The sequence below is a fragment of the Girardinichthys multiradiatus genome, chromosome 8 (genome assembly GCF_021462225.1).
Source record: "Girardinichthys multiradiatus isolate DD_20200921_A chromosome 8, DD_fGirMul_XY1, whole genome shotgun sequence".
NCBI lineage: Eukaryota > Metazoa > Chordata > Actinopteri > Cyprinodontiformes > Goodeidae > Girardinichthys > Girardinichthys multiradiatus.
The window spans coordinates 6,502,120-6,516,937 of NC_061801.1; the positions used below are offsets into that span (position 1 = coordinate 6,502,120).

Sequence of the window (14,818 nt, forward strand, 5' to 3'; positions counted from 1 at the left end):
CAGTAACATAATGGTTCCACAGCTGTTGGTTCTTCCTTTTCTACTACTTTCCAACCTTTGCATGATAAATTATCAAGTAACTTTTGTTTTTCTTTACTTTGTCCCTTACCCATTTTTAGGCGACTTTTAGTTCCAGTATGGTTTTAACACCTGGTGTGTTCTAAATACTGGAAATACCTTTTAAACAAGATGGTGATCAACTAACCTGTTGCGGTAAAATTCACTTCAACCCGTTAAGGTGGAATTTTCTTGCCTACATGCATCCGCAACGGCTCACCATTTGTTCCTTGTTTAATTTATATGAAAAACAGTCACCTAGTGGTGGCTATTTTTCCACTCTCACACTCACTCGCTCCTTTTATTAGTTTCCTAACAGAGGACTCCGCCGTCCTTAACGTAGAATTTAATTAGTCTATTTCAACTAAGGGAGTCTACCCTCCTGCGGAATTTAACTGTATTCTTCTCTTGTACCTGATAGTGTCTAGAATTGTCAGGGTTTTACTATTTTATTCTTTTGTCATTCATCCCTCTTTTTAATCATAAGATTTACTCACACTTCTCTGCGTCTTTGGAGTTCCGTCAACCCTTGGATCCCAGCTTGCCAGGGAGAACCAGTCCCGGAAAAGGTATTTTTACCGTGGCCACGGAGTTTTACCTGGATCTCTCTCACCCGCTGGGATCGTCAGGTATCTTGGAATCCGGCTCGAAAGGACCATTTAAATGTTAGGTTTAAACCCCAACACTCATTACAACATCTGCACAAAGAAAGACACAGAGAAGTTAGTTTGTTTTAACTTGCAAGGAGAGTGTCCCGGAGACTGTCTCAGTTACAATCCTCCAAACACACTCTGAAGACAGTTTCCGCTCTTCATGCTTTTATTAGAAAAGGAACGCCCTAGTTACATGAGGTTTCAACTGCTGAGGGAGTTTATCTTTATGTGAAAACAGACTGTTCTCACATCCTGTGCTCATGTTGCAACATCATATTCCTCTATGTATTTAAGGAGATAACAACCATTCTCAATCAGTAATATAAACAGCACATCTAGATAGTAAATAAGTAATGTAGAATGAAAACTGAATAATGTATGTACATTTATCTAACAGTGATGTTGCTTCCTAGAGTTCTTTTAGGTGTATTTATTTATAGTTCCTTATAGATCTGGTTTCCCTTGTTTTTGTTCTGTAGTTTAATCATTGTTGTGTAGATATTTTTTCTGTTATCCCCCTGCAGTCAGATTTATCAGTCCCCGTCCCACTGTGCCTCTTTCACAGCTGGTCCATATTACATCTGATTAGTCTCCCTGTTCATTGGTTCATACTCCACTTCCCTCAGTATATTAGCTTCCTGGTTTGCATTGTTCTCCACGGGTTCCTCCAGTTATCATCCTGTTAACTACCCCGAGTTCTTCCCAGTCTCAGTCTTTTCACCTGTTGTCCAGTTTTCTGCTTTGCCTCCTGGACATGGTCACCGAGGATTATTTGTTTCATACTCCTGCCTGGCTGTAAGTTCATTTGTTCATCTACCATCATTAAATCCTTCTCAACTCACCATGCAGTTCTCTCACCATGATCAGCATGTTGGTCCAACCTCAAACACCTCTAATGTGACATGATTATTTTATAGAGATTCATTACACATAAACTATTTCAAGCTTTCATTTCTCACCATTTTGATGATTATGGCTTACAGGTAAAGAAAACCCAAAATTTCAGTGTCTCACATAATTACAATAGCACAGTAGACCAATCAAAAAAAGATGTTTTAAGCACAAATATCAGGCTTCTGAAAGGTATGCACATTTCTATGCACTCAATGCTTGGTTGGGCCTCTTCTTGCATGAATTACTGCATCGATGCACCATGGCCTTGAGGCAATCAGCCTGTGACACTGTGTAGGTGTAATGGAAGCCCAGATTGCTTTTCTGTTAATATGCTTGGATACAGTACTCTGTGAACAACCAGCTTCTACAACAATGACCTTCTTTCTGCTCTCAGTGGAGGAGGACGCTTTTCTCTGTCTCCCACACCCTCCCATATCTGCCCTGCTTCAGCTCTGTGTCTTGTCTTTCTTTTTGGAGCCTCTTTTTGCATATCTTCCAAAATTCTGAGTTATGGATTTGGTCAGCTGGTCTCTCAATGCAATTAATGAAATTTTCTCGACGAGAAGACAGGGTGAAGGGGAACCCTCTTGTCCAGACGGGACATTTTTCTCCGGATAGACAATGGACTCCTGGCAGAAGTGGAGGATTGTGTGTCTGTCGATATTGTCAGTCGAGGATGTCGAAGATGTGTATATAATTGGATGTTTGATAACAAGATTTCTGCTTTTTGGAGTTGGCGGTTACCTGGCATATCGAGAAATTCGAAAAACGTCGGCAGCTGTTCTGGCAATTGTAAGGCTGCCTGGCATGTATGATGGGATCTGCAGAGCGATCGACACTCAGACTGAGATGTTACGTGAGCTGAATCGCAGACCGAATGTGATCCTTACACAGGATCGCAGGCAGGTTGCGGTTCCTGGACTCAGGGGTGAAATGGGATAAATCTTCAAGAAAGTTGTTTGCTCGGATCTGGCGAAAGACCAGGAATTTAGCTGTTTGGATTCGCCTTTCAGAAGCACCAGTGAGACTCTCAAGGCTGACGGAAAATTAAGAGTCAGCCTAACCCAAATAATTATTGTTTTTCTGAATCTGGCTCCCCTGCGCGGCCTTGATGGCTGGCTATCTTCAACTTCTCCTGGAAGTTATGTAAACATGACGCTCTGCTCCCTCTGCCCCCCTCCCTTCCCTGAGGACATCTGTGGACCTGCTCAGAACTTTGTGGCCGGTTGATGAACCTTCCATCGTGCCATCAAAGGCAATGGCCTCTGTGACAGTGCTTCATGGACTTACTTTGCACACACTCACATGCACACACACACATGCTCAAGATAAATATATGCACCCCTCACACCACCTTCACAACGCCTTCACCGGATCCCCTGCATAATGTTTTTTCGTATGTTGCTTCATTGTGCTGAGGTTTTTTTTTGCAATCTCAAACTGTATCCTGCTGAAGATAAAGTGTGAAATTTGATTCTTTTTCCCCTCTTCTTACCTAATGTGGTCTCTTTTCTCATCTACCTAAATGTGTGATTTCATAACTTTTAATAGATTTTCAGATTTCTCAAAAGGATTACCAGCGCGAGCCAAATATTATTAGTATTTGAAAAGTTTGGACTAAAACTGTTTTATATCTGTGACCCAACTTATTTGAATGATAGAACCACAACTGCCTCATACCAGCGACCTCAAGGATTAATATTATCATTTTTCTCCTAGCACAGGATTAATTCCTTACCACAGAGGACTTGATGAGCTAATTACCTCTATTAAAAAGATTGGATTAGGACCACCTCTTACCAGTAAACCTCCAAGGATTATCAGTGCCATTTGATTTGTTTTTCTGTGTTTGATTTTCTGTATCATTGTAATCTTTTTCCTCATGTACAGCGCTTTGAGTGCCTTGTTGCTGAAAAGCGCTATATAAACTTGACTTGACTTTTGTGGGTTACCCTCCTTGTTAAAGGGTGTTGATGACTGTCTTATGAACATCTGTCAAGTCAGGAGTCTTCCCCATGATTATGTAGTCTACTGACCCAGAGTGGGAGACTGTTTAAAGGCTCAGGAAATCTTTGCAGGTGTTTTGAGTTAATTGGCTGATTAGAGTGACACCATGAGTGTCCAATAATGACACTCATGGTGTCATTAAAATGACAAGAAACAAGGGTTAGGGTTATGTGTAATGATTCTAGATAATATATGAGTTTCACTTTCTGAGATGACTGGCACAAGATATTACACATTTACGCAATATTCTAACTTTTTTACAATTTATTTATTATTGTATTGATTTGAAATGACACTGAAGCAAAATTATATAAAACATGGATTTTTTTTTGTCATTTGCACCAAATAATATCCCTTTGGCAGTTCTTATAGTTACTTATAGTATGAAAACTAATTTTAGCTGCTTAATTGCTCAGGCTATTTGCAGTTGACTGCTCAAAAGACATGTTGCTCATAACTTGTTATAATTCTAAGTAGCTTTAGTAAATGTGATCGGTGGCAGGCTTTAAGTCTGAATACTATGGCAAAGACAGTGTATTCAAACAGCCAAATTTAATTTTTAGTCAAACTAAGACAACCTTTTCTTTCCCTTGCTTGGAACATTTCATAACACGTTAGTAAACAACCAGCGATGCATTTTCTTGTTATAACATACGATGAACACGTGTGTGCTAAACTCCTCCCCACCTAATGACATCACTCGCAACTTCTATGTGCTCTGAATGCAGTCGGTGTAGAACAAGATGGAAGGAGAAAATGAGGACCTGACTAAAAGAGAGTGTAAACTGCACCAAGCAAGTGCCTAGTGCAAGTGTCAAAAGACAAACCTGATACACTTCTATTGGTTGTAATTAACTTGCAAATATTTTTCATTTTTTCACTTTCTAACCTTCCTGCAAGCTTTGTTGTGTTTTGGCTTGGCACCCCTGCTGTTGATACCAGCATATAGCCTATCCATCAAGATTAATTCTTAACAGGTTCTTAATTAAGTTCTGAAAGCAAGGACAGGAACCATTGAGAGATCCAGGTTATGCCACAGAAACAACAGCATCATTGCCTCAGAATAACCTTAGTGGGCAGACAGAAAAGCTGATGAAGCCAAGGCTGACAAGCCATCCTGCAGCTAATGGAAGAAAAAGAAAACAGACGACACAACTGTAGGTACTCTTGTTCTGTTCTACAGTTGTGGCTGCTTTTTGGCATCAGAACCTTGGAGCCCCAGAGGCCTCCCTCCTCTCAATTGTTCTAAACTTTACCTCAGACTTAAGACAGGTATTAAAAATCCAACCTATGCATGGAAATGTGTTTAAGGTTCATGCTATATTTATTGATTTAGTTATTTAGTTATTCCATGCAACCTATGCATGGAAATGTGTTTAAGGTTTAAGGTTCATGCTATATTTATTCATTTAGTTATTCTTTAAAACAAATTAGTGTGATTCCTAATAAGTGAATTTGCGATTCCATTAGAACGTATTTTCAATATAGTCATCCAGTTTCAATTAATATTAGAGGACTTGTCATCCTTTTAAATCCTTCCTTTTGACACCTAAATCATTCAGTTATGGTCTATATAAAGTGGAGCTGCAATGCTTTGGTCTGAATTCCTTGTTATTGTAGCTAATCAGGCTCCTCTTTTACCCCTGTTCTGAGGTGCTGTCTCTTTTAAATGCTACTAAGGCACTTCACACCTCGCCCCCCTCAAGGTCAAAGAGTGCTGCACTTTAACCCGTTTGACCATTATTGTAGTTTGATAACGATTATCAAGCGCCACAGAAACAAGGCAAAAAGGCAAAAACAATGCAAAACTGTTAATGTAATAATAGTATTCAAAACACGCAGTACGGTTCTGTCCTCAAGGAGCTAAAAGCAGCACACAGTACTAAGATAAACATAAGGTACGATGCTACTCCATTCAGAACAATGGCCAGGACGTCATATCAATGCACAATAAATTCATGTCTAAAATAAAGTTTTCATTTCAGCGTTATTTGCATCTTACCACTTTGTTGCATCGTTAGACAGAAGGAACTGACCCCTTAATCAGATGAAGTATTTCAGCAAATCCTTCTAGATACTGGCGGAGGTTGCTGAAGCACTCCTAGTATTATCCATATTAGTGGGGAAATAGTAATTTCCCCACTAATATGGATAGATTTCTATGAAAAATAAAATTTAACCAGGGACTTTGAAGAGGTTCTGATACTGGGGGATGGTGCAATGAATTGTGTGGGTTAATACACACAGCAACTGAACTAATCCTCTTTCAGTGTAGGCCTACTTGAGCTTGGACTACAAAATCTCAGCAAGAAATAAATATGGTGGATATGCAAAATTGATCAGCCAGAAGTAAATGACCGTTGTTTAGCTGTTCTGCAGCAAATACTGTGACATAACAGTTGGGAAAACGTAACACATGATAAAGAAAACTGAACGGGTTGAAAAATATAACCCAGATATCCCTGCAACACCTGGAGAGACTAAATTCAACTTTTCTGCACTCCTACAGACTCCAAGTACATAAAAAAGTATTTAAAGTCTAAAAAAGTTGATTTTGCATGATATGTCCCCTTTAAGACTCTGAGTATAAAACATTGTTATATTGATGTTTCCTGTCTCTGAAATGTGCAATTAGGGCTTGCTGATTAAGTATAAAAATTAAGCAAACACATTACACTTTGAATTGATTTTTGATTGGCAAGAAATAATTTATGAGACATAGAGAGGGATAGAAATGTTAATAGATAAGTACAATTTGTCATGTTCTGGAATAATTTCCTGACCCACATGCAGAACCACACACAGAACGGCAGGTAAGACATTTTCCAAGTTGTATTTCTTATGGGGATGATGCACTCGGAGGGGAAATGGAAGGGTTCGAGGCTTCAGCTTTTCTCTATAAGCTTACAGTTCTCAGTCCAGGGGGAAAGGTTGAAGATGAGGTTGCGATCCTGGGGGAAATCCAATGTCCAGAGGGAGCAGGGAGTCCAAGCTGGAGTTTTCTCTTTAGGTGGTGGATGGAGACCAGGCAGCCAGGGAAAATCTGGGTTCTGCTGCCGTTGGAGGATAACTGGAAGCTTTCAGACAGCAAGCAGTCAGATGAAGCAGACCCGAAACAGAGAAGTTTCTTCAGCCTGGTAACACAGGGAACAATAAGGTAATTTGAGTGACAGAACTCTCTAACAGGCAATGTTTCTGCATCAACTTAGAACTCAAGGAATAGAGTAATTCGATGGGCTTGATTACCAATTGGGTTGACCATCAGGTTCTGAGTCCTCAGAGGCAGGATGCAGAGGTACCTCGGAGGCAGGAACTCTCTCTCTCTCTCTCTCACACACTCACACACACACACACACACACACACACACACACACACACACACACACACAGGCTTAAACCCCAGGATCATGACACAATTAACTAGCTTATCAAATGCTTCAGTTAATGATCCATCATTTACAAGGGCTTTTTTTTTTTACAATTTTTATCTTCACATTCTAAAACTTACTTAGTTCTCTGTTGCCATTTATTGTGCATGATGTTGAGTTCATGAAAACAAACACTCATCTTTAGTTTTGCCATTTTTAACAAAAAAGATCCTGTCAGTTTTAGACATAATACAAGCTTTTGTTTTAATTAAGGTGTGTCCAAAGTCGGTCCTCGAGGACCGATTTCCTGCATGTTTTACATGTGTCCCTGCTCCAGCACACCTGCTTTCCATTGATAGCTGATTAACAGGCTTTTTCTGAACTGCAATCATCTGGATCAGGTGTGTTAATGCAGGGAAACATCTAAAACGTGCAGGATACCAGCTCTCGAGGACTGGACACCTCTGTTTCAATTCAAACTACTTGAAAAGTTTTTAAATCTTTTTAAATTTAGAGTGCCTCAGCATCTCGTTTATACCATTTGGTGACGTAGGTCCTGGAGGATTGTATTGGTTGATAACAGAAAAACACTGAACACCTAATTGCTGTGGCAGACCATAGCAAATGTACGGTGGCTGACAGGTGCCCACACGCAGCAAACGGTTAAACGAGCAGCAAACACAAAACGTGGTGCAAACATATAAATGATGCAAACACACAAACACAAAAAACAACTACAAGTTACAAAACAAATACAAAGGAAAAATCCAGTAAATAGCAAAAACAACTAAAGTTAAATTCAATTACAACACACAGGTTTCAATGAAGATTGCTACAGTGACTAAAGTTACCATTACAGATAATGGAGAAATGCAGGCTATCATAGATCGAAGTCTCTGGAATGTTAATACTAAGGACATAAATATACTGCCTGGCCAAAAAAAAGTCACCACCTGGATTTAACTAAGCCAATAGGTACGAGCCTCCCATTGGATAATTGCTGCATGGGCAAATATGTTTCAGCTGGCAACAAGTTATTTAACCCCAACTGGTGCAATGAGTTGCTTCTCATTTCTTAAACAACCATGTTGAAAGACACATCCTGTGGTCGTTGGAAAGATGTCAATCTGTTTCAGAAAGGTCAAATCATTGGCAGGCATCAAGCAGAGAAAACATCTAAGGAGATTGCAGAAACGACCAAAATTGGGTTACGAACACATTATTAAAAACTGGAAGGATAGTGAGGACCCATCATCTTCGAGGAAGAAATGTGGTTGCTAAAACAAAATCCTGAATGATTGTGATCGGCGATCAATTAAAGGTTGGGAGAAATCAAATTGAAGAAAAACAACAGTAGAACTCCAGGCTATGTTTAATAGTGAAAGTAAGAGTATTTCCACACGCACAATGTGAAGGGAACTCAAGTGATTGGGACTGAACAGCTGTGTAGCCTTAAGAAAACCACTAATCATTGAGGCTAACTGGGAAAAATGCTTCAGTTTGCTAGGGAGCATAAAGATTGGACTCTGGAGCAATGAAAGAAGGTCATATGGTCTGATGAGTCCAGATTTACCCTGTTCCAGAGTGATGGGTGCATCAGGGTAAGTAGAGAGGCAGGTGAAGTGATGCACCCATCATGCCTTGTGCCTACTGTACAAGCCTGTGGCGGCAGTGCTATGATCTGAGGTTGCTGCAGGTGGTCAGGTCTGGGTTCAGCAACAGTATGTGTTCAAAGAATGAGGTCAGCTGACTACCTGAATATACTGAATAACCAGGTTATTCCATCAATGGATTTTTTCTTCCCTGATGGCAAAGGCATATTCCAGGATTCATCAGGCTGAATTGTGAAAGAGTGGTTCAGGGAGCATGAGACATCATTCTCACACATGGATTGGCCACCACGGAGTCCAGACCTTAACCCAATTGAGAATCTTTAGGATGTGCTGGAGAAGGCTTTGCACAGTGGTCAGACTCTACCATCATGGATGGAAGATCTTGGTGAAAAATTAATGCAAAACTGGGTGGAAATAAATCTCGTGACATTGCAGAAGCTTATTGAAACAATGCCACAGCGAATGCGTGCTGTAATCAGAGCTAAAGGCGGTCCAACAAAATATTAGTGTGTGACCTTTTTTTTTTGGCCAGGCTCTGTATGCTGCTGTTCTATAATATTGTAAAAGATTAAGTGATTAAAAAATAAAACAAAAACATAACTTTTCTATCTTCCATTTAAGTTTTCTATGGGCATCCAGTTAGTTTACTTGCATTCAGACCAAATGCAATCAAGGACGTCTGGTTTTCATGCAAAGTCTATGTGGACGCACGTGTTTGGGCATCGAGAGGTCCGCCTCTAGTGCAGCACGTTTTACACGTCGGGCGCTGTCCGTTTTGAGATTTGCGTCTGATGCGTGTACAGTTCATCCAAGGCAGCAGACGCTAGAGTTCGGAAATCTGAACTTTTGGAGATTGACGCGGCACGGCAGTTAATCAGAGAAGCTCAGATTTGTGATGTGTTTTCAGAGCAACAGCGTCGGGGAAGAAACTGTCTGTGTAGTGGCTGGTTTTAGCAGACAGTGCTCTGTAGCGCCTATCTGAATTAAACAACATTAATGCTAAGTCTCATTAATGAAAGATGCCAACTAACTGTAGACATATGGACAGGCGCTCTTCAGCTGAAATCGAGCATCCGTAGTTGGTGTCCTGGTATGAGATGCTGGCGCCGATGCAGGTCAGCAAGTTGTCAAACTGAGCCCAGGAAAGATGAAAATAGCGCTGAAAGTGATCCTCGTCGCACAGCTCCTGGAGCAAATAGTGAAATTCACCAAACTCTGAATGCCTCTGAATTATCTGGTGAATCCAGACACAGCGCAGAGGCGCCATACGAAGACGTTCTCTTGTGTCATTCAGCAAATGAAGCCAAGCCCCTTTCTTGATTGCATCGTGGGACGCCTTTTTGACAGTCAAATCACATTCGGTCTGAAAGCGCTGAAAGGCCCTGGTCCCATTGGACCATTTTGTGGAGCTAGTTTGAAGCTTTTCTTAACTTGCAGTTGTTTTGCAGCTTGCAGTTGTTGTGCTATTTGCAGAATTTTTCCTTTTGCAATTGTTTTGTAACAAATTTGTTGTTGCAGTTTTTGTGTTTGATTCATTTATGTGTTTGCAGCTTGTTTAACTGTGCACCTGTTGGCCACCGTACCGAGTGGCACATGTAACTAACAGCAACTGCTGCAAACCCCAGCTTCACTATAAGGCTGTCCTTATGTGAATTCAGCTATGAGCCACAGATGAAATCTGTCATTCTGTGTGACGATGAGGCAACTGCACTATGAATCCATCCATCATGTCATAATCAGTTGTAGTGTTTCTGATCAAGTTGACTTTTTGAAACTTGTTAACTGTGACAGAGAATGGAAATGTTTAATTACAGCCAAGCATGGAGCTCAACAGCTGACACCATCAAAGTGTGGCTATTAATCAAGCTATTATCTGTTATTTCTCTACTCAGAGGTGTCCCGAAACGACTCCTGTCCTGACCTCCCTGAGATCCAGAATGGCTGGAAGACCACTTCACACGTGGCGCTAGTGCGGGGAGCTCGGCTCACCTACCAATGCGATCCTGGCTATGACTTGGTGGGACGGGAGACCCTCACCTGCCAGCTGGACCTTTCTTGGAGCTCTCAGCCTCCCTTCTGTGAAAAGAGTCAGTTTCGTTCTGTTTTATGATTATAACTTCTTCTGTGCATCTCCATGTATGTGTATATAGTCAGCTCACAGTAAACCTAAGCAGCAAAAGAGAACGTAGCAGGACTGTTAGCATTTCTGGCCTTCAGCACAAATCAGAGCTATATTTTTGGAAAGGTTGAAAACGAGTAATTACATTTTTATTTCCTATTTGCCTACTGAAAACAAACTTAGGTCTCTCTATGTAATTGCATTGATGGTTTAAACTTTTGACTAGACCAAAACTGTTGAGCAGCAAGAAGGAAATAGATGGAAGAGAAAAGGAACTTTTTAGAAAGTTGTTTTAGAGATGTCACAGTACTTGTAGTTTTCTATTTAATCGTTTACTTATAAACTGTCAGCTTTAGAAGTTGAAAATTTGATTTCAATGTTCATAATCAATGAAAATGATTGCAAGTTACAGATTTTTTTACATTTATGCTTTTTGCATCCCATCATGTCATGTGGCTCACACAAAACAGTATTTGTCTGTAAAAGAAGAAGAAAAATGTTGTATCATGCTTTTTCAATACTTTTTGATTTTAGGATGAGCAGTTTTCTGTTAAAACCTGAAACCTAATGTGACTGGTAATACAATAATGTAACAACATAATAAATAATTAGTAGGGGAGTCTAACAAACCTTAATGCTGTGTTTTTATAAAGTCTACAGTGGCTTTTAAATTATCCTGTACCATTCAACTGACAAAAATATTACAGGGCAAATGTAAAAAACTAAAATGCATCAACATTAATTCATAAATGTGTACACCCGAACACTAATGCAATAGCAACTATTGATTTTGTTTTATCATATTGGGCTGTGGTTTTGTAGGACCAACGTGCAAACAGGAACTTGGGAGCTGTATGGTGAGTTGAAGCTTTTTAATAGTAACAGCACAGGCAAACTTACAGGGGTAACAACCATGCACACACACCTTCATACCCAAGGACAATTTTAGACCAACCTAACAGTTGTGTTTTTGGACTGTGAGAGGAAGCACAGAAGAATCGTTTCAGTTTTAAACTTCAGTCTTTTTGACTTCACACATGCCATTAGTTGTAGTGAATCTGATTAAATGCAAAGAAAGCTCAGCTTTCCTGTTAGGATTTTCTGAAAATTTGCTCCTTTGCATCCTTTAGTAAAATCCATTGTTTGTAAAGAGGTTACAAATGATCTAAATTCTATTACTGTACAAAGGCATCAGTTAGGAAATGGTTGCTAAAAATCTTTGACATTTTAGACCATGTCAAAGTAAAAGAAGTCACCAATTATTGGAGAAAATATGGGGCAACAGGGTAACAGGACAATTTTTCTAAAATTAATTAAAAATCTAAGCTGCAAGATGTTGACAGCGACAAGTGCTGGTTGTGTTCTACATGTGACAACAATCTCTTGTATTCTTCACATGTCCAAGATAAGGAGTAGGCATAACAGGAAGAATTCTTCAGTTACTATAAAAACATCCGGGCTCAGTTACAATATTCCATGTGGGAAAATATGTTATGGTCTGATAAAAGCAGACTTAAACAGGTATGTTTGGTGTAAAAACATCGATCCACAAAACCAAAACAACACCATGTGCACCATAAAACATGGTGGCAGCAGCACTGTGCAATATTCTTTTTTAAATAACAACTGGTAACCTGATCAGATTATAGAACTGCTGGCCCTATACCAGATAGTTCAGATGCTGTTCCATCACCAGATTACCTGAGTTAGCCCTTTCAGTCCTAGGCTGTGTATTTGTGGTCCACTCTGCAGAGGGAGACAAGCCCCACACCAAAGTGTATGCAAAACACATGTTGTTCTCCTTTTAAGCAAAAGAGAAACAGATCATATAGTATAGCATTATATAGTCACAAAATACCCCTCCCTCACCCAAGGGCAGTCCCTAGGGTTTGTTAACAATCTAAACACAAAGCAACAAGCTTATCTGCCCAGAAGATTCAAACATAGTGTGTGTTTCATAAATTCTATTTTGTAATTACCAATGTTGGGGTCACTGGTGCATGTGGTGTGCGGGTTTGTGATGATACTTCTGTAATGTTATTTTTCTATTGTGTAAAGTATAGTCATATTGAATAAATGAGAATATTATTGATAAGTTCATTTATGTCAGTAACCTAATTAACTAAGTATAACACTTTATATAGATTAATTACACAGACTGGTGCTTTCAAGCCTTTACTTCTGTTAATTATGATGATTTTCTGCTTACTGCTGATGAAAACATGACATTTAGGATTAGATAATTATATCAAGGGGTGCGACCCATGTACGGAGGGAGGCCTTAGTCCTAAAAGCAGCCCATCACGGGTTCGTGTCCCGGCCCATTGACCTTTGCTGCATGTCTCTCTCTCCACCCAGGGAAATAGGGTGGAGAGAGAGAATAAACTAAGATTTTTTTTAAAAAGAAAAAAGTAAAGGGCCTCTAGTGCCGCAGAAAATATTAAAAAGAATACGATATTACATCACTACGGTGCCCAGGAATTGACATGGGGGGAAAAAAATATATAGCATGCGCACGAAATACTAATTCGTTCCCACGAAATACTAATTTGTGCCCACGAAGTAGGCATCAAGTGACCTGTGCTGCAGGAGATGTGTAACTCATGAGTGATGGAGCTCAGTGTACAGTGGATGTGTAAATGTGTATGTGTGCATACGTGCGGTGGCGCTGTGCAGTCAGACTGGGACACGGCAGCAGGAAGGACTAACACCTGGCTCTCAATATTATATTTATATGCCTCTCACTAATGAGAATTTCTTGCGATGCCAGGCTTTTCAGATTCTCTTTGTAGCTCCTCCCCAGCCTAAAATAAAAGTTGATCAGACTATCCCTGTCCTTTCAGTTGTTTGCTAACTGACCTAGGAAAGAAACTGATTTGATGTCTGACTGTGAGTAAAGAAGATTGTGTCCTTTCATACAGTGTATGTAAAATATCTGGTTTCAACTGTATGTCCCCTACTTAAATATTAAACTGCTGTCAAGACTTTTAATGTGTTTACTTACTTGTATTAAGAGAAATAATCAAGTCACAAATCAAAAATTATGTTTTATTTCTGTCTCTCAGTCATGTACTGTTCAGACCCAGGCCACGTGGAACATTCCACCAGAACCTTGTCTGACCCTAAACTGCTGGTTGGCACAACCATTCAGTACAGCTGCAACCCCGGCTTCGTCATGCAGGGTGGTGCCACCATCACCTGTTACGGCCGTGAGCCAGGGACACCCGTGTGGACATCTCGACTTCCTCACTGTGTATGTGAGTATCTAACACAGAGCCATTAGGACAAACCTGCTGGTAAATACACAAACGTGGAATAAAGTCTTCTGACTAATTTCTGAAGCTTGCCATCATATCATAAAACTGCACGTGGCTTTTAACAGGAGAACAGAGGCTCTTCTTTCTCTCTCGCAGAGCCATCTGACAAGACTGGATTTGTGTGATTTCTTGGCTCCCTCCTGTTGGTGACAAAGATCCCAACATTTATGCAACCCAGAAATGGTGCTTCTTCCTTTGCATTTCACCCTAGGCCTGATAATGTTTGGTGTGTGTGTATTTATCAGGGCTTTTAATGTAGATGTCAAGTGTTTGATATGTAAATGAAATGCTAATAGGGCATACTAACCAGCCTTCAGCCACCTGGAGGAGGGGGTGGAGATTATCCATGACTCATGTCACCTTAGTCAGACTTTGTCAAATCCGACTGTGGAGCTCTGACACAATAAAAACAACTTTGGGTTGAGAAACAACAAAATCCATCTAGCTCTCTTTTGTCTCGTTTCCCTCCTCCAGCTGAGGATTCTGTTTCCTGTGAGAACCCTGGTCTCCCTGATAATGGCTACCAGATCCTGTCCAAGAGGTTGTACTTGCCCGGCGAGTCACTCACATTTGTTTGTTACCAAGGTTATGAGCTCATAGGAGAGGTGGCCATTAAATGCATCCTTGGGAACCCCTCATTTTGGAGCGGCCCTCTTCCACTTTGTCGGGGTAAGACTTTGGCCTTTTTGATTTTATTGTAAACTTTAGGTTTTTAGATAATTAAGGATCTTGCTTATTTTTTGCTGTATCAGCTAAGTAGCATCCAAAGCAACCATTCCCTTAAACCACT

At 40.2% G+C, this 14,818-nt stretch overlaps 1 protein-coding gene across 6 annotated transcripts in view; it reads left to right on the forward strand.

Annotated features, from left to right (window-relative positions):
- LOC124872261 (seizure 6-like protein) overlaps nucleotides 1–14,818 on the forward strand; it is a 147,900-nt gene that overhangs the window by 113,820 nt on the left and 19,262 nt on the right. For all 6 annotated transcript variants that reach the window (XM_047372038.1, XM_047372040.1, XM_047372036.1 and 3 more), the window contains exons 11-13: nucleotides 10,485–10,679; nucleotides 13,777–13,968; nucleotides 14,503–14,697. In XM_047372038.1, the coding sequence (XP_047227994.1) occupies nucleotides 10,485–10,679; nucleotides 13,777–13,968; nucleotides 14,503–14,697 (582 nt within the window). The remainder of the gene's footprint in view (nucleotides 1–10,484; nucleotides 10,680–13,776; nucleotides 13,969–14,502; nucleotides 14,698–14,818) is intronic.